The sequence below is a fragment of the Chiloscyllium plagiosum genome, chromosome 19, assembly GCF_004010195.1.
Source record: "Chiloscyllium plagiosum isolate BGI_BamShark_2017 chromosome 19, ASM401019v2, whole genome shotgun sequence".
Taxonomy (NCBI): domain Eukaryota; kingdom Metazoa; phylum Chordata; class Chondrichthyes; order Orectolobiformes; family Hemiscylliidae; genus Chiloscyllium; species Chiloscyllium plagiosum.
Window position 1 is genome coordinate 49491019 of NC_057728.1, and position 18005 is coordinate 49509023.

General features: G+C 42.5%; 1 protein-coding gene across 4 annotated transcripts in view; it reads left to right on the forward strand.

Moving 5' to 3' along the window:
* The window catches only part of LOC122559777 (anoctamin-4), a 196160-nt gene that overhangs the window by 118809 nt on the left and 59346 nt on the right, over positions 1-18005 (forward strand). For 3 of the 4 annotated variants that reach the window (XM_043709787.1, XM_043709786.1, XM_043709788.1), the window contains 2 exons: positions 15387-15487; positions 16505-16549. In XM_043709787.1, the coding sequence (XP_043565722.1) occupies positions 15387-15487; positions 16505-16549 (146 nt within the window). The remainder of the gene's footprint in view (positions 1-15386; positions 15488-16504; positions 16550-18005) is intronic. The other variant, XM_043709785.1, reaches the window with a different exon arrangement.

Consider the following 18005-nt stretch of genomic DNA (forward strand, 5'->3'; position numbering starts at 1 on the left):
AAAAGAACTGGGGTGTGACCGCTTCAGTCGGCAATGTGTTTTGGTAAATTCTGTCAAATCAAACTTTTAATTTTACCGCTAGCCATGAGAGGAATGCACAGTGCAATGGTGTAGTGTTTCGATTTGTGGAACTGTTATAGCTGTAGTGTCTGTTCCGGAAGCTTGAGTTTGGTCACTGGCTTCAGTCCAATTTACATTGATACCATTCTACCACAACAACAATTCTCATGAGAATCATTATACCCCCCACACAGCTGGGAAAGCTAATATCTCTCACTACAGTCAGGTAATGAAAAATAAAATGCTGCCAACAGTGCAGTATTATATAAATGAGTCTGCAATTTTCCTCGCATTTAATTTTGATTTTCTAAAGATACCTCGCAAAGCATTTGGAAATTTGTAATGATTGTCAACAGGTAATAAACTCCCATTAACTTGGCTTTCTTCCCAGTAGACCCCACACCCCTCCAGTCTGCCAAGTCAACAAATAAATTGAGCTCCAAAATCCCATAACTGGCAATGAAATAAATAACCAGGCCATCTGCTTTTTTGAGTGATGTGACTGGAGGGATAAATGTTTTTGGAGACCAGAACTCCATTAGTGATGTGAAAGTGAAATAATGCAGATGTTAGAATTCTGAAGTAATATCAGAAAATGCTGATAAAACACAGCCAGCAACACCTGTTCAGAGAGGGAGAGAGGCAGTTAACACGTCAATGTCCTTTCATCATTGATTTCCACAGATCCTCTGAGTCTTAGATTTCCACACTTTTTCTTTGTTTTTTAAATTTCAGTCCACCCTGATGACAATTCAGAAGGTTGCCATGTGATCATCTCTTCTGCTCACGTGATAGAGCATTCAGTTTATTGTCAACTTGAAAGATGGCACCTTTTGACGATGTAGCACTCTCTCAGTACTGCACTGGAGTCAGTTTAGATTTGTTCCAAAAGTCCAACTTGCATATACCTTTTTTCCTTTTATCCTGGAGATACCTTCAGCTGACAGCATAAATAATGGTAACACTGAACAAGTCAGAGCAATAAATGAAACTTGGCTTTAAAGATTGTTTTATATTTACCATTTTAGTTATGATCGTGATCAGTCACTGAGCATATTCACAAGAGGCTGCCAATTAACTTCTGATCCCAATAAACTTTGAAGGGAAAATACAACTGTTAAACAGACAATTTTTTGAAATGGTCTTTTTACAGATATCAGAAGGAAAAAGATTTAACCTTTTTACCCCAGCGATAATCTTAGATACTGAAACTTCAGTGAAAGGTCACCCCTGTTTCCACACTTGTTCAACGGGTACTGCTGTACTCTGCTGGTTTTCAGCAAATTTCTGCATTCGCTCTGCTGTTTTCATTGTCTTTTCCCAGGATCTTTTAAACAAGCTGGTACTTCGGCTCACTTACAACTTAAAATGGGTTTCTTAATGTCATGTCGTCAACAACATTGTAGAGTTTGACCTGAAAAGAAACTTGCCTCCATCTTGTCGCTCGTCTCCAGTTAAAATGCTGTATGAGAAGGTCTATTGGTGACTTTGTTGACTTGGCAGAAAGTTAAAATCTTTGTGGTCAATTAATGGCTATGTAAGAACAAAGATAAATAAGGCCTTGGGTTACCATCTCCCTGAGCAGGCAAGAGTGCTGTTAGTTTCCCAAACAGGGAATCATGGCAGTCTGCTTGCTAAGGTGGTAGTGTGATGCACAGAGCTAGGGATCACCTCTAAGTCCTCCAGTCTGGGGCAGTCAGGTGTGAGTAGGGTACTAAGGAATGACCTCAGAGCCAAGAGACTCTCCTAGGCCCCCCCCCCCCCCCCGCCGACAAATGTAACACATCCTCCCTGATGGGAAAACCAGTAAACTTGCAAATGACACCATGTCTTGTATACTTTAAACTGAAGCACCTCGAGAATCAGTGCCTTCATTTCAAAATATTAACTCTTTCTGGACCCTGCAACAAAAAGATCTTTTTATTTAATAAAAAAACACTGCTTACTGGATCCCTTTTGGAGTTGGACTATAGGAATTCGCTCTGCCCACCTATCCATCAGTTGCAGTAATGTTGAGTTCTCACACCTAATTAGCTTCCACTTAACACATGCCCTCACACTGAGGAGGGGGGAGTGGAAATAAAACAATACTGGGATTATAGCTCTTGCCTGTTTCTAGCTCCAGAAAACTTGCCTAACTAATGCCCTTTTTAGGAAAGGATATCTGCCTGCCTTTCCTGGAATGGCCAACTAGCAATCCACTCACAAACATATAACTTTTATTTTTGTTCGAGATTGGCCAGTCCATTTCGAACTGGCCTGGAGAAGGTGGTGGTGGTGGTGAGCTAGCTTCTTGAACCATTGCAATTCTTTTGGTGTGGATACACCCACAGTGTCATTAGGGAGGGAGTTCCTGGATATTGATGCAGCAACACTGAAGGAATAAGTGATATATTTCCAAGTCAGTTTGGTGAGTGACTCGGAAGGGAAGTTGCGGATGGCAGTGTTCCCATGTATCTGCTGTCCTTGTCTTCTGGGTAGTAAAGATTTCCTGTTAGTTTGCTGTTGAAGGAGCCTTGGTGAGTTACTGCACTGCAGTTTGTGGATGAGCCCACTGCTGCCATTTGAGGTGAAGGGAGTCTAGACTGGTACCATAATCATGTTCAATCTAGACTGCTTTGTCTTGCTGCTGCTTGGGTCGTGTTAGGGCTGCACTCATCCAGTCAACTGGGGAGTATTCTATATATTCCTGACTTGTACCTTTTTTGTTTTATAGATTGTGGACAGGCACTGGGGTGACCAGTGATGGGCGACTCATTGCACAATTCCACTTCTGGCTTGCTCTTGAAGCCATAGAATTTATATGGCTGGTCAATGCTAATGTTGATATTGGGGCATTCAGCAATGGTCATACCATGAAACATACCGGTGATGTTGCATTCTGTGTGTCTGTCTTTCTCTCTGTCAGTATGTCTCTCTTGCCCTTGACAGTATTGTCCATATCCATGGGGGAAAAAAGGACAAATTACATTAAAATATTAAAAAGCAACATTTTAAAACTATATCTGAAGCAGGGCATTTAGGAAGAACAGGAAATGAGAAAAAAGCAGAAAGATAGATCTGAGTTAATGGTTGTGATGCAATAAAGAGAGGCGACCTGTGTTCAGTAAACCAGGATGTGGGCACAGTTTGGGTGGGGATAAGAAATGGCAAAAGCAAGAAGTGGTGGAATTTCCTTTTGTGGAAGTGTTGTGTAGACTCCGAGAGTAGCCACAGAGCACAAAGGGAGAAATTATGACCTTGGCAGAAAAAACATGACCATAGTCATGGGGATTTTAATTTATGGTTAGACTGGAAAAGTTAGCTTTGCAAGATTAACCTAGATGAAGAGGTAATTGACTCTCTCTTCTTAGAATATTATGTATTGGAGCTGACCAGAGAGCAGGCTATGACTAGACCTGGTATTAAGCAATGAGGTGGGATTAAATAATGAGTTCATAGTGAAGGCACTCTTAGGTAGCGAATAACTATCAAATGATTGCATTTTGTATTCGGCTCAAAGGAGAGAGGGGTGGGTCAAGGACAATATTTTAAATTTAGAGAATTATGATGACTATGAAAATACAATTGGCTAAAGTAAACTTGAAAATTTGAGTTTAAGTTTAGGTTCATAGATATGCAGTGATAGCCATTTAAGACCGTATTATAGAATAGATACATACCAATGAATAAGAAAATTTGGCTGCTTTAAAGAAGTCATTGGACTCCAAACATTAACTCTGCTCCTGTCTCAACAGTTGCTGCTAGACCTGCTGAGTTTCTTTATTGTGCTAAAGACTGGTGGCAGTTCAGAAGATTGGACAGACAAAATACCTGAGAAATTGAGGTTGCAAATTAGTGGCTGAGTTTGTGGCAGCAGCCCATGTGATGACAAGGCCTGGTGGGAGTTGGAATATGGACATGGGAGAAAGTACTCAGGCCCTGAAATTGTTGATCATGATGATGTCGAGTCCTGAAAGCTGCAGTGTCCCCAACCAGAACGTGAGGTGGTGTTCTTCCAGCACGTGCTGAGATTCGCTGGAGTACGGCAGCAAGCCTGGGACAGATGTTGGCCAGGGAACTGGAAGCTCAGGATCATTTTTCAGAGCAGAATTGGATGTTCTGCAAAGTCGTTGTCCAGTCTACACTTTGTCTCCCCAGTGGAGAGCAGCTCACATTGAGCAGTGAATACAGTAGATTAATCGAATGAAGCGCAGGTAGATCACTGCTTTGCATGGAAGGTGTGTCTAGGCCTCTGGTGAGGAGGGAGGAAGTAAACAGGCCAGTGTTGAGCCTTCTGAGTCCCTTTTCACTTAAATTCACAATTCTTATGCTTTGTCAGTTTCAGAATTTCCAGTTGGCAACGCCCAGCCATCACCCTTTTTTTTTTTTTTTAACCATGCAATCCTTTTACACATCCATCCGGATGGTCTCTGGGCACTCTGCCTCTTCCTGGGGGATAAAAGGGCTGACCTGTCCCCATCAGACACCACTCTCCTCTACCTGGCCGAGCTCATCCTCCCTCTGAACAATTTCTTCAGAGCTGAAGAAGGTGAAGAGTTAAAGGGGTGACCACGGGTACCCGCATGGGCTCTGGTTAAGTCTGTCTCTTTGTGGAGTACACGGAACATTCTTTGTCCCACTCCTACTTTGGCTCTCAACCACAACTATTTCTCTGGAATATCAGCAACATCACTGCTGCTTCTCCCTCTCTTCCAGGATTGGAGAAGTGTTTTTTATCTACTTTGTTTCCAATTTCCACTCCGCTCTTACCATCACCTGGTCCATCTCTGACTATTCCCTTCCCTTCCTCGACATCATCTCTTTGCCATTTCTGGGGATAGGCTGGCCACCAGTATCCACTACAAACCCACTGACTCTATTACCCTAACTATGCATCCTCACATCCTGCTTCCCTCAGAGTCTCTTCCATTCTCCCAATTCCTCCTCCTTCACATTCAAGATAATCAGAGGGTTAGATAGGGTGGACAGGGAGCACCTTTTTCCAAGTATGGGAACGGCAAACATGAGGGGACACCACTTTAAAGTGAGGGGAGATAGGTATAAGACAGATGTAATAAGGGTATGGAATGCTTTGCCTGCAACAGTAGTAGATTTGCTAAGTTTAAGTGCATTGAAGTCGTCATTGGTCAGGCATATTGATGGACATGGAATAGTGTAGATGGGATGGGCTTCAGATTAGTATGACAGGGTGGCTCAACATTGAGGGCTGAAGGGCCTGTACTGTGCTATAATGATCTATGTTCTGGTGATGCCAACTTTGATAAAGGAACTTCCAAAATGTCCACCTTCTTCAATTGAGGATACCCCAGCACTGTGGTTGACAGGGACCCCAGTGAGTCTGACCCTTTTCCCATATTTTAGCCCTTACCCCTTCTCTTACCTGCCACACAGCGATCGGGTCCCTCGTTCTTGCCTACCATCCCACTGGCCTCCACATCTGTAGGATCATTAGTTGCCATTACTGCTACCTCCAGTGGGATGCCACCATCAAACGAACATTCCCCTCCCCTCCCTTGTCGACCTTCCATAGGGACTGTTCCTTACAGAATACCTTGGTCCACTTCTAATACCACTCCACATTCCCACCTTCCTATGCAATCGCAGAAGATGCAACATGTGTCCAGTTTACTACTTATTCCTCTCCGATCCAAAGAGCTCACTTTCCAGGCGAAGCAGTAATTTACCTGAACTTCAATCTGGTCTATTGTATTTGCTGCTCACAATGTCGTCTCCTCTACACTGGGGAGATGAAACTCACAGGCTTGGTGACTGCTTTGCAGAACATCTTTTTTTGTTCTGTCAGTTTCAAAATGACCCGGAGCTCCCAGTTGCCTGTCACTTCAACACACCACTGTGTTCCCACACCAACATTTCTGTCACCGGCCTCCTGCAGTGTTCCAGTGAGCCTCAGTGTAAGTTGAAAGAACAGCACCTCCTTCCCCACTTGGGGATGGTGCAGCCATGAGCACTCGACATTGTGGCGGATAACTTTTGAGCCTGAATCCATCCTTCCACTTACTGTATCCACCCTGCACCTGGTTCTGTTTTGCTGTGCAATAGCTATGCTGAAAGCAACCCATTCTCCCCTATTCCCAGCCCATGTTATCACTGATTCAGCTTTTCTGCTGTCCTGACTTACCATCACTAATTCCCTTGTCTGGCTATCCCTTTCACGTCTCCCTCACTCAACTGCTCTGGTTCTCCCTTTCACTTGTGTGCTGTGTCTCCACCTGTCCACTTTTGTTTTCCCCATCTTCAGTAATTTCACTGTTTTCTAGCTGCTAATTGGTTCTGAAGATTTTGATTTGATTGTTATCATGTGTACCTAAAGTACAGTGAAAAATTGTTTTGGCAGTACAGGCAGATCATAACATACAAAAATCATAGGGTATTGAACAGAGCAAGGAATGCCAAGTTGCAGTTGCAGAGAAGGTGCATGAAAAGTAAGATCAACATTTTATATTTGAAATTTGAGGCCATCGGACGCAAAATGTTTACTTTCTACCCACGGATGCTGCCAGAATGGAGTTTCACCAGTTTCTATTTTTATTTGATAAAATATTTGTGACGGGAATTAAATCCAAAACTTTGCTCTATTTATACAGGGCATGGGTGAGACCGCATCAGCGCTATGTATTGTGCTGTTAAGAATTAGGTACCTTTTTATTTAAAGAATGACTCCAATAAAATGGGTCAGCCGTCTTATGGGGACAGGTTGGATAGGCTAGGCGTGTTTCTGCTGGAGTTTAAATCTGAGAACCTGACGGATTTTGACAGACCAAGTGTGGGAAAGATGTTTCCTTTTCTGGGAAAATCTAGAATTAGGGGTCATTGTTCAACAGTCTTGGATTGCTCTCTCGGTGAGGAAAAATTGAGGGTCACAAACCTTTGGAACTCTTGTGGGCGACGGGGAAGGTGGTAGAAGCAGAGGCGTTGAATATTTTTTAAGGCAGGGATAGATTCTTTCAGCCAGGGCAGCTCAGCGGTTAGCACTGCTGCCCCACAGCGCCAGGGACCCAGGTTCGATTCCAGCCTTGGGTTGTCTGTGTGAAGTTTGCTGTTGTGCCCATGTCTGCGTGGGTTCCTTCCGGGTGCTTGGGTTTCCTTCCACAATCCAAAGATGTGCGGGTTAGGTGAACTAGTCATGCTAAATTGCCCCATAGTTTTCAGGAATGTTTGGGTTAGGTCAGGGGTAAATGTAGAGTAATAGGGGAATGGGTCTGATTGGATTACTTTTTGGGTGGGTCAGTGTAGACTAGTTGCGTGAAATAGCCTGTTTCTACACTGTAGGGATTCTATGAAAGGTTAACATGGGTCGCCAGAATATATTTTTGAGATTACATTGGGTCAGCCCTGATCCTATCAAAGATGGAACAAGCTTGATGGACTGAAAAGCCTACTCTCAGAATCTCAGAAATCTGGAAGGAGACTTTTTAGCCCATTGTGTCTGCATTAGGTCTCAAATGAGCATGAGGAGTTGGTGTTTGCTCTCCTGCCTTTCCCCAATCCTCGCACATTAGTTTCCATTTTAAATCACTATCTTCTAATGGAATGCCTCCATTAAACCTGCCTCCATAACCACTATGGCAATACTTTCCAGACTTGAACCATCTATGAAAATATTTGTTTTTTTTTTCTTTCCTATTTGTTCCTTGTTTGTGACAAATGAGATTCCAATGAGCTAATTAGCCACTTCTCCAGAATAATGGAGAAGAATTAATGAAAGAAAGTAACTCTGGTAATGATGGGGACAATTTTCTTCCTAATGATTCTCTTTAGTTGAGTGTGAAATGGTGAAAGCTGCATCCTATAATTGCCTGCACTTAACCATTGAAAAACACTCTGCAACAGAAAATGACTGTGTTTTATTATAGTAAATCCTTCCCTACAAAGGGCACAATGCTTCAGCCAGAGTTTTCTTTAGAATTTGAAGATTATTGAATTAAATATTTACTTTTTTAATGTGAATGTTTACGATGATGGGAAGACTTTTGAAGATCTCCCAGTGCCTCAGGAGGCTGATTTCAGTTGTGAATCAAACCAACCAAGTTGGTTTTTAAAATTCCTTGTTAGGAGGTGAATATTATTGGCAGGATCTGTTTTTATTGCCTATCCTTACTTCTCTGTTGAGCTGCCTTCCTGAACTGCTAAATTCCATGTGGTGTAAGCACATCTAGAGTCATCTCGGGGAGGGAGTTTCAGGCTTTTGATTCGGTGAACTGACGGAACGGTGATATGGTTGCAAATCTGTGTTTTAAATGACCCGTAGCTGCTGTTCCCATGCAGTTGTTGCCCTTGTCCTTCTAGACGATAGTGGTTGTCTCTGAAAACTGCTTTGGAAAAGTCAGGCTGAGTTTCTGGGATCAAGTCTCGATACAGAACTAGAATGCCTTGGATGGGGGAAGTGCTACATTGTCAGAGAAGCCATTGTATGAGATGAGGAATTAACTGGAAGCTTGTCTGTCTTAAGGCAAATATAAAAATATCATGTAGCATCACTTCAAAGGACAGCAGCCAGGTCTCCCTGTCAAATGTCCCTACATTAAACCCAACTTTAAAAAAGAAAGCAGCTTGGCAAATTCTTGCCTCTTTGTTATTATGTTGGTTACAGCATTGGTCACCTTATTAACTTTACATCAAAAAGAATCATTGTGAAATACTTCCAGATCTCCTCCAGGGAGAGAGATATCACATGCGGAAATGTAAAATCATCTTTGGGATTAAGTGAGTTTTAACAATAAAAGCAAATGTGGCAAGTAACATCTGTGCCCCAGAAATGTCAGGCTATGACTATCTCTGACGAGAGACCATCTACCTCCTCACATTATTCAGCACTGCCATGCTGAAACCCCCAAGTCCATATTCATTGAAACTGAACTAGACTAGCCATTAAAGTTGCTACAGTCCCAGAGGATGACAGGGCTGCACTCTCATTACAGAGAAGGGCAACTGGTGATTTAACCTGAGGATTCCCACAAACTAGCATTGCAAATGAGCTGTCCAGCAAACTGAGCTAACTGAAACCCCTTGACCAGCAATAATGTCTACAAGAGCAGCTCAAAGCTAGGAATTCTGCAGCAAGTAACTCACCACCTGACTCTCCAAACTGTTCACCATCCACAAAGCAGGAATGCGATGGAATACTCTGCACTTGTTGTTGGATCTTCACTCATCCAAACACCTAGTCAACACCATCTAGTACACAGCAGTTCACTTAACTGGCATCCCATCAACCACCTGAAAAAGATCACACCTTTCACAACTACTGTGCAGTGGCAGAGTGTTTATGTCAGGAACTGCAGCAACTTGGCAAGCCTTTTTTGTCTGACTTGTGACCTCTACCATCTAGAAGTCAGGGGCATCAGATACATTGGCATACCATTACTTGCAAGTTCCCCTCCAAGCTGCTCACTTTCTGACTTGGAAACGTTGTTCATTCAGCATTGCAGGGTCAAAATTCTGTAACTCCTTCCCTGACAACATTGGTGTTCCCACTACTACCAGTTCAGGAAGGCAGCTCATCTCCACCTTCTCCAGGACAGGTAAGGATGAGCCAGCCTCCACTACCATGAAAGAAAAAATGTAATGTCTGAGTCTGGGACCTAGTTGTTACCAACTGAGCCAAGCTACTAAGATGTATTCTGTGGAGATCCTGCTGTTGTCTAGGAGAGAGGTTTGTCTTGTCCTCCTATTGCATTCCCATGAGTTATACAATCACATTTTTTTATCATCTAAGAATTTCAAGTGCTGTCATTTCTTCATTAAATTTAACCTATAGTCCTACACAATGCGTCAAGGTAACTTGTTGAGCTAGTGATCCAGAGACTTCCATTTGTAGAATTTTCACAATCTTAATAGCAAGCTATGGCCCCTGCCCATTTTAGTAGCTCTTATTCCCAAAAACCAAGGTAGATCCCTACTCTACTGAGAGACTACATCTTGAGCTTCAAATACTCCAACGTTGATGTAAATAAAAATCGATCCTCTCAAACAAAAGGCAGATAAATCCTCTTTCAAGCCATTAAATATCACCAAACAGCCGAGAAATTTACAAGATTATTTGACCTTCCCTCAGGTTAAACTTTGAAGAATGGCATTTATCTAACTGGTCAATCTTGACTAATTAATGTTATTTCTCACCAACAAGGCAGGCTCTAGCAGATTTATCTCTTCCCCTGAATCTATCATCCCTAAGGTTAGGTTTTAACTAGTCCCCATTTTGACACAAAGGTTAACAGCGGCTGAAAATAATTATTAAGATTCTAAGTTCCTGGCAAATATTTTTGGAAAAATATTTGATTCGATACCTTTCGTGAAGATAATGACCTCATCTGGGAGATGGACTCCCAAATTCATAAGTTTGATCTCTTTATTGTCTCATTTTCATTTTTGCTTCTTTAGAGTTCTTGAAGATGTGAACCTCCCTGCATCTTTCACTTGAAAGATTGTCTGGAACATTCAGTACAGCAGTTAATCCAGATTAAATTTAAATTCCTTTAACTCAACCCAATATAAATTCTCAATCGCAGAGTAATAACATGGTTGCCACACAGGAGGACATCATTCAGTCATGATGTCTGTGCTCACTCTCTCCTGAAGGGGTGGGTTAGTGCAACACTCATAGCTTTTGCCGTAGTCCTGCAACTTCTTTTTTCAGCTAGTATTTCAATTCTCTCTTGAATGCCTGGATTGAACCTGCCTCCATCTTGCACTCTGGATCCCAACCATTCACTTTCTGCATGTGCTATTTCTCTTGCCTTCATTTTATATCCTTAGGTTTTTGATCCTTCCAACATAGGGAGCAGTAGCTCTCTGCTCTATCCAGGCCCCTCTTGAATGCAAACACTGTCTGAAACATTGACTTTCCTGCTCCTCTGATGCCGCCTGACTTCCAGTGCCACCCTTTTTGACCCTGACATTTCGCTAGCAACTGCAGTCTTCACTTTTTCTCTCCTCCTTGAAGAGTGGTGCCAACTTCTCCCCAATCTCCTACATTACTAGCTCTGCGGATCAGAAACTTCATTTCTGGGAACCTGTTTTGCACCCTCTACTGTGTCTGTATCCTTCCTAAAAGAGTGTCTCTCAAAGTAGACTCAACACTGCAGCTTGCTGAAGGTTTACCACACCCTCTGAATCTTTAAACAAGTGGCACAGAGTACAAAGCCCAGGATACCAAGTGCTTTTACTTAGCACTCTCCAAACCTGTCCTGCGACACTCCATGATCTATCCATATGTATATCTAATTCCTTCTACTCCTGTACTCCCTCTAAAATTGTATTCCATTTTATATTGTCTCTCTGCATTCTTCATATCAAAGTTAATCTCTTCAAACTTCTGTGCATTAAATTTCATTTGTCACTTGTCTTCCCATTCCAGCAACCTGCCTGTGCTTTTGCAATTTTATGTTATTCATTTCGTGTCTCAGTTTCTTATCATCTAGAATTTGGGATCTGCAACCTGCGACTATTAACTGTCAATGTTTGTTTAAATTCTAAAAACTGGTTGACTGGCCAGACTTTGCCTTTAACAAAAAGTCTGGCCGTTGACTGCAAATAAATGTTAACGGACAATTCCTCTACCAATCAGAATCAACTTGTCAACCAAATCAAATTCCCTGCTCAAATTGTTGTTTTCCTTTACATTGACATTTCTTGTAAATTGTCTTGATGAGTACAAGATGATAAAGTGCCTAATTGCAAAAGTACTGAAGCTATATATTGCTGAATGATTATTTGGGCCAAGTCACTTTTTTTTAAGCTACAATGTAGTTTTCTTCATGTGGCTATCTACATCTGCAGCTCACCAGTTGTTTTACTACACTCTGTGCATTCACGTGTATTGTAGCACAGTTTAAAATTTAATGCATGTGAGTAAGGATTAGCCCATTAGTACAAGCGAAGCTTTTCTTGTTCTAATGGTGGTGTCAGTTAAGAGCATTGGTTACATTCTATTGATGTTACTGGACTGAACCGTGAAAGTGGAATGAAACTTGTTTGGAAAAGTAGCATTGGAAAGTTCCAATCAGCAACAGAAAGATTGAACAGCTTTTTTTAGTGTTATCAATTTAGTTTTTGACAATTGTTCTCAACCCCTCAACACTTGAAGGTGTACTTTTTAGTTAGAGTAAACACAGTGGTAGCCCCTTGCCTGCATCAGTTTTAAGCAGAGGTGGTGGCCTAGCGGTAATGTATTGTTAGTCCATCTTTGATCTAATCCGTTGTAATATGTGTGAAGACCTGGAGAAAGGGGGGATAAACACACCCTCACCCTGATGGCTATCTTCATGTGTGGCTGCATCAAGCTGTGTGTGGATCCCTAGTAGGCAAACACCAAGCATCGCTACATACTGAGGTTCTACCTGTCCCCGGTGTTGCGAAGGATAGACCCGGCCTCGCTCCCACGGAATGCTCTAAAATTGTTGGTCCCTGTTCTGTATCACCTGTCCTTTGTGGAGTAATTTGTGAAGAAGATTTTGACCACACTTCTGTCAGGAAGTGGTCAGCATGTGTCCTTAAGACCCTTCAGGAAAAGGAGGGGCAGATCCTGTCGAGCAGCTGGGCAGACTGTCAATCATTTGGTAGAATGCCTCATCGCCAGAACTTTCTAACAGGCACCAAGACATGGCTTGGCTGGTGGCGAGAAGGACTCTGCCTGAGACCCTTTTCTGCATGCCCAGACTCTCCACGCTACCGCACGCTGCCCTCAAAGCGGCTGTGGAGGGTATGAGACTATCACGCTCCGCTTTCTGGAATGTGCCTATGCAAAGGAAGTCTAGAGAGGAATGCAGTGGTGTTTGTCAAGGTTTGTCCCAAGCAGCTCTGACATGTGACGTTATGCTCCATGGTCTATTCCCCGGAACGCACACTGAGACAAACATCAACTATGCCTGGAGGATCATCAACTCCGAAAGACACTCTTTGATCTGCCCGAAACTTGATCGTCTTCCAGTTGAAGGAGTTAACAGAGTGTTGCAGACTGGCATATTCCGAGGTCCAGGACTACGTGCTGAGGGATGCACTGAAGTTTGAGGCAGCTGCTGCCAATGTGCGGGTGGGGAAAGACCACAGTGTAAGGTTCCTTTGCTGAAGAAGAGGGGCCCATTCAGTAATTGGGCCTCTCTGTTGCCTCCCCTATAGGCCAAGAGGTGGTCTGTAAATAGAGTATGGTGAACATCAAAGACTTAATTTGACTGTGTAGATTTGAGTGGTTTCATTAACTGTCCATGTACCAATGCATATTTTTGAAATAAAATAAATTACACTGGATTAGTATCCCAGTTGCCTTCTCCCCTCAAGAAAAGCAATCCCACCTTCTCCAACCCATCATTTATAACAGAAATTTCTCTTCAATAAAACTATTCTTGAGGGATAAACTGATTTATAGAACATTGTGATAGAAACTGTGTGGTGGTGTATGTTACTAAACTGGTGAGCTGAAAGTAACTGAGGGTGCAGACTGTTTGTCCCAGTCACCAGAGAAATTCAGTCAGGCACAGACCAGTGAATAAACAAAATCTGCCCAGTGGCAATAATATACAACAGCCAGCATTAGTTGAGGGGCTGAGGGTCGAGCTGCTCATCAGAGGCCAGCACCTCCAAGAACTGCAACAGTGCCAAAGCTTGACAGTGGTTGCTGCTGGTACTGCAGGTGGGCTGTGGATCACAGTTCAAGACAAACCCTGGGGGTGCGGGGGTGTGGTATTGATTGAGGGGTGTTGCCTATTTTAAGGGGAGGTGGGTAGGAAAGAAGGGATGCTCAGTTTTGGGGCAGGGGAGAGGGTGTCCTCAATAAGCAAAGGGCACCCCCCCGCTCTCCTTGCATGCTTTCCCCTATTTAAAATGCTTTTATGAGAAAAGAAATGGGCTGCCCATGCCAATCCTGTTATGCTTTGGGCACTGAGATAATGGGATCAAGTGATGGGTTTTCACAAACTCTATTGACTCTTAATTACGGTGTTACAAATGGTCAATGATTTTGGTATCCAGCCATCTCCTGTGCTTATGGGGATTAGTTTGAATGGTGACTGACGAGTTAGTGTGTTGGACACCTGTCCAATTTTTGTGCCCCCACTGCAATCAGAATATCACCCAGTGTGGGCATTTACTGTAAAGCCCAGTAATCCAGAGGTATCAACTAATGACCCAGAGGCATGAGTTCAAATTCCATCATAGCAGTTGGGGAAGTTGAAACTCCTTAGCTGGATTTTGTTAGAAAACTTGTCAGCACTTGATGACCATGAAGCTATTATCAGATTGTTGTTAAAAGCAATCTGGCTCAATGTTCTCTATGAAGTGAAATCTGTCCTCTTTGCCCAGTCTGGTCTGTTGTGATTCTACCTTCACATCCATGTTGACTTCTCTCTGAAATGGCCCAGCAAGCCATTCAGTTGTCTTCAAGGTAGCTAATAAGGGTATGGTAACCAGTTGCCTTGCCAATAAGAGGATTGTTTTTCAGACTGGAGGCCTGTGATCAGCAATGTCCCTCAAGAATTGGTGCTGGGTCCACAGCTTTTTGCCATTTTTTTAAAAATATAATTTAGATGTGAGTATACTGGAGTTGTAATGGGCAGCGAAGAAGATTACAACCGAGTCCCATGTGACCTTGATCAGGTGAGTCAATGGGCGTTGAAGTGGCAGATGGAGTTTAATGTAGAGAAATGTGAGGGGATACGTTTCGTGGTAAGGTCCTGGGGAGTGTTGCTTAACAAAGAACTTGGAGTGCAAGTTCATAGTGCCTTTAAAATTGAATTGCTTATGATAACATTTATCATATGGTTATCATTTACAAGGATGTTGTCAGGGTTGGAGAGTTTGAGCTAGGAGAGGCTGAATAGGCTGGAGCTATATTTCTTGGAGGGTTAGAAGCTGAGGGGTGACCTTATAGAGGTTTACAAAATCATGAGGGGCATGGATAGGGCGAATAGGCAAGACCTTCCCTCCAAGTAGGGGAGCCCAGAATTAGAAGGCATAGGTTTAAGGTGAGGAGAGAAAGATTTAAAAGGGACCTAAGTGGCAATCTTTTCATGCAGAGGGTGGTGCGTGTTTGGAATCGCCTGCCAGAGGGAAGTGGTGGAGGCTGGTACAATTATAACATTTTAAAAGGCATCTGGATGGAAATATGGTTTGGAGGGATATGGGCCAAGTGTTGGCAAATGGGGCTAGATTTATATCCTATTTAGGCATGAATGAGCTGGATAAAAAGATCTTTCTGTGCTGTACGTCTCGACTCTATTTAAGCCTACATGCTGTGAATATTTTAATGAAAATGTTTTTTTTTTAAAAAAACCCTTAATATGTTTGTATTAATATTTTTTATTTTGCAGTCCTCACTAACAAACAGTGATATCATATTTGTGAAGTTACATGCCCCATGGGAAGTTCTTTGTAGATATGCAGAGTTAATGAACGTACGGATGCCTTTCAGGTAAATAAAATTTACTTTTTGCTTGCATTTTTTGGGTATGGGCAAAACAGGATTGTTAACTCAATGTTGGGGATACAGCCCTGTTGACATCAATAGGGGGTTGCTAACATTTCAGGAAAAGGTATATGAACCAAACACCAACCTCTTTGGTAGTTTGAGTTTTTTTTTGCACTAATTGTTTTGCAATGTTTTCCTTTTTCGTTTAAGTTGAAGATCTTAGCTGTGTCTCACCATGAAAAATTGGAAATCTGAAAATAGAATCCATCTCCTCTATCCAGTTCTGATTGTGTTCCAAGAACATTGAGTGCTTTTGGTTGGAAGCATTGTAGAAATATCCATTAACCTACCAAATCAATCCAAAGTCTCAATCATCTTCTTAGAGGGACCAAGAGCAATTAAATTGAAACCTTCAATAGTGTGAGGAATTATCATGGAGTTGATGCTGTATTCATAGGATGAAGGGAGTGGTTACATCCAGGATAAACCTGAACAACGCATTGGCAGGGTAGGCTGAATGACATCCTCCTATTTTGAAATCTATTGAATCACAAAAGAAGCTTCGAGCACAGTGAGACCATTGGGACCATCTTATCTAAGCCTGCTTTGGCTTTAATTTAATTCAAAACTAATCCTACTGACCTCATTCCCCAAGGCCCTGTAACATCCTCTGCTCCCCTTCAAAAGAGACTGGTTTTTGTCTCCGCTATACACTTGTCAGAAAAAACTGTCCTCTATAGAAAGAAGTGTCCAAATCTATCTCTCTCTGAATTTTAAACATTTCTAGAATCAGCCCTTAAATACTTTTTTAAAAAAATCAAATGGTTTGACGGTTCCTCATTGGTCTTTTTTTCAATTGTATTGTGATTGATCGCTTTCTCTCTTAATCTCTCCTTTTAGTCTTTTCTCCTACCTCTTGCAGGCTTATGTCTTCAATCTCCCTTTCCTTCCTTGATAGTTCATACTGTAACTGACGACGGGTTTTCTTCTCGACTGGCTTCATTTTTGCTGTTCTTCCAGGAGAAAAATCTATTACCTGCAGCGGCGTTACAAGTTCATGAGCAGGTTGGTGCATCTGACATTGCCTGAAATCGAATCTGCATGAACTGTGGCTGTGTGCGCTTCTGGTTCCTGCGCACTCGACTGTCTGTTTGTTGATAACCCTCCATTTTCTCGATTTTAAATACTCAACTTTACCTTAGTTTCGTGCAGTGACTTTTCTTCAATTGCCTTCTGTTGGAACAACATTACATAGTGGAATGTTCTAAAGATCTTGTTTCAGCTCTCTAGGAGTTAATCTTTTTGTTTTAGCCAAGTAAAATATTGTATTGTCTATGAGGCACATCACAGAAATTCACTAAATCACCTTTAAACAGCAACTTCCAAACCCATGACCAGTGCCACCTGGAAGGGTAAGGGCAGCTGATATGTTACTATCTGCAAGTTCTTTGCCAATGAACCATTCTGACCTGGAAGTATATTGCTGTTTCTTCAGTGCTACTGGGTCAAAATCCTTTAAATCCCCTTCCCTCTTAATGACACCGTGAGTCTACCTGCACCACACAGACTGGAGCAGTTCAAAAAGACCGTATCATCTTGGGGGCAACTAAAGATGGCAAATGCAGGTCCAGCTGGTGATGCTCACACCATGATTGAATAAAGTTCTGTTAATGTTTGAGACAGCTGAAACAGTGCCAAGTCTGTTTAAAACATAGGTTCTTTCTTTGTCCAGGTTACTTTTGAAAAATCTGAACCTTACTGATGGAAATAATTGTCGAGAGTGAGGTGCTGGAAAAACACAGCAGGTAAGGCGGCTTCTGAGGAGCAGGAGACTCGACGTTTTGAGCATAGGCCTTTCTTCAGGGACTGGCTTATGCCCAAAACGTCGATTCTCCTGCTCCTCAGAAGCTGCCTGACCACCTGTGTTTTTCCAGCACCCCACACTCTACTCTGATTTCCAGAATCTGCAGTCCTCCCTTTTTACTGGTGGAAATAATTGTCCAAGAATTGGGGGGAGGGGAACTTACCCTTGCCATGCCTGTTAATGAGACTGGTATTGTCAAGTACTCTTTGCAACATCTAAAAGCAATTGCTAAGTTGACTTTAGGAACTTTTCTTAATTGTAAAGTATAAATAATTACAGTGAGATACCAGCAAAACATTGCATTTTCTCAACAGGAATGACTCACAAACATTCCATATGTCCAGATTCTCACCTGTCAACTTTAAGTCGCCCCCCTGTGGAGTAAGTCAAGTCACCTGACAGTATTTTACTGATGAGAAAGTGAGGACTGCAGATGCCGGAGATCAGAGCTGAAAATGTGTCGCTGGAAAAGCGCAGCAGGTCAGGCAGCATCTAAGGAACAGGAGAATCGACATTTCGGGCATAAGCCCTTCTTCAGGAATGAGGAAAGTGTGTCCAGCAGGCTAAGATAAAAGGTAGGGAGGAGGGACTTGGGGGAAGGAGCGTTGGAAATGCGATAGGTGGGAGGAGGTCAAGGTGAGGGTGATAGGCCGGAGT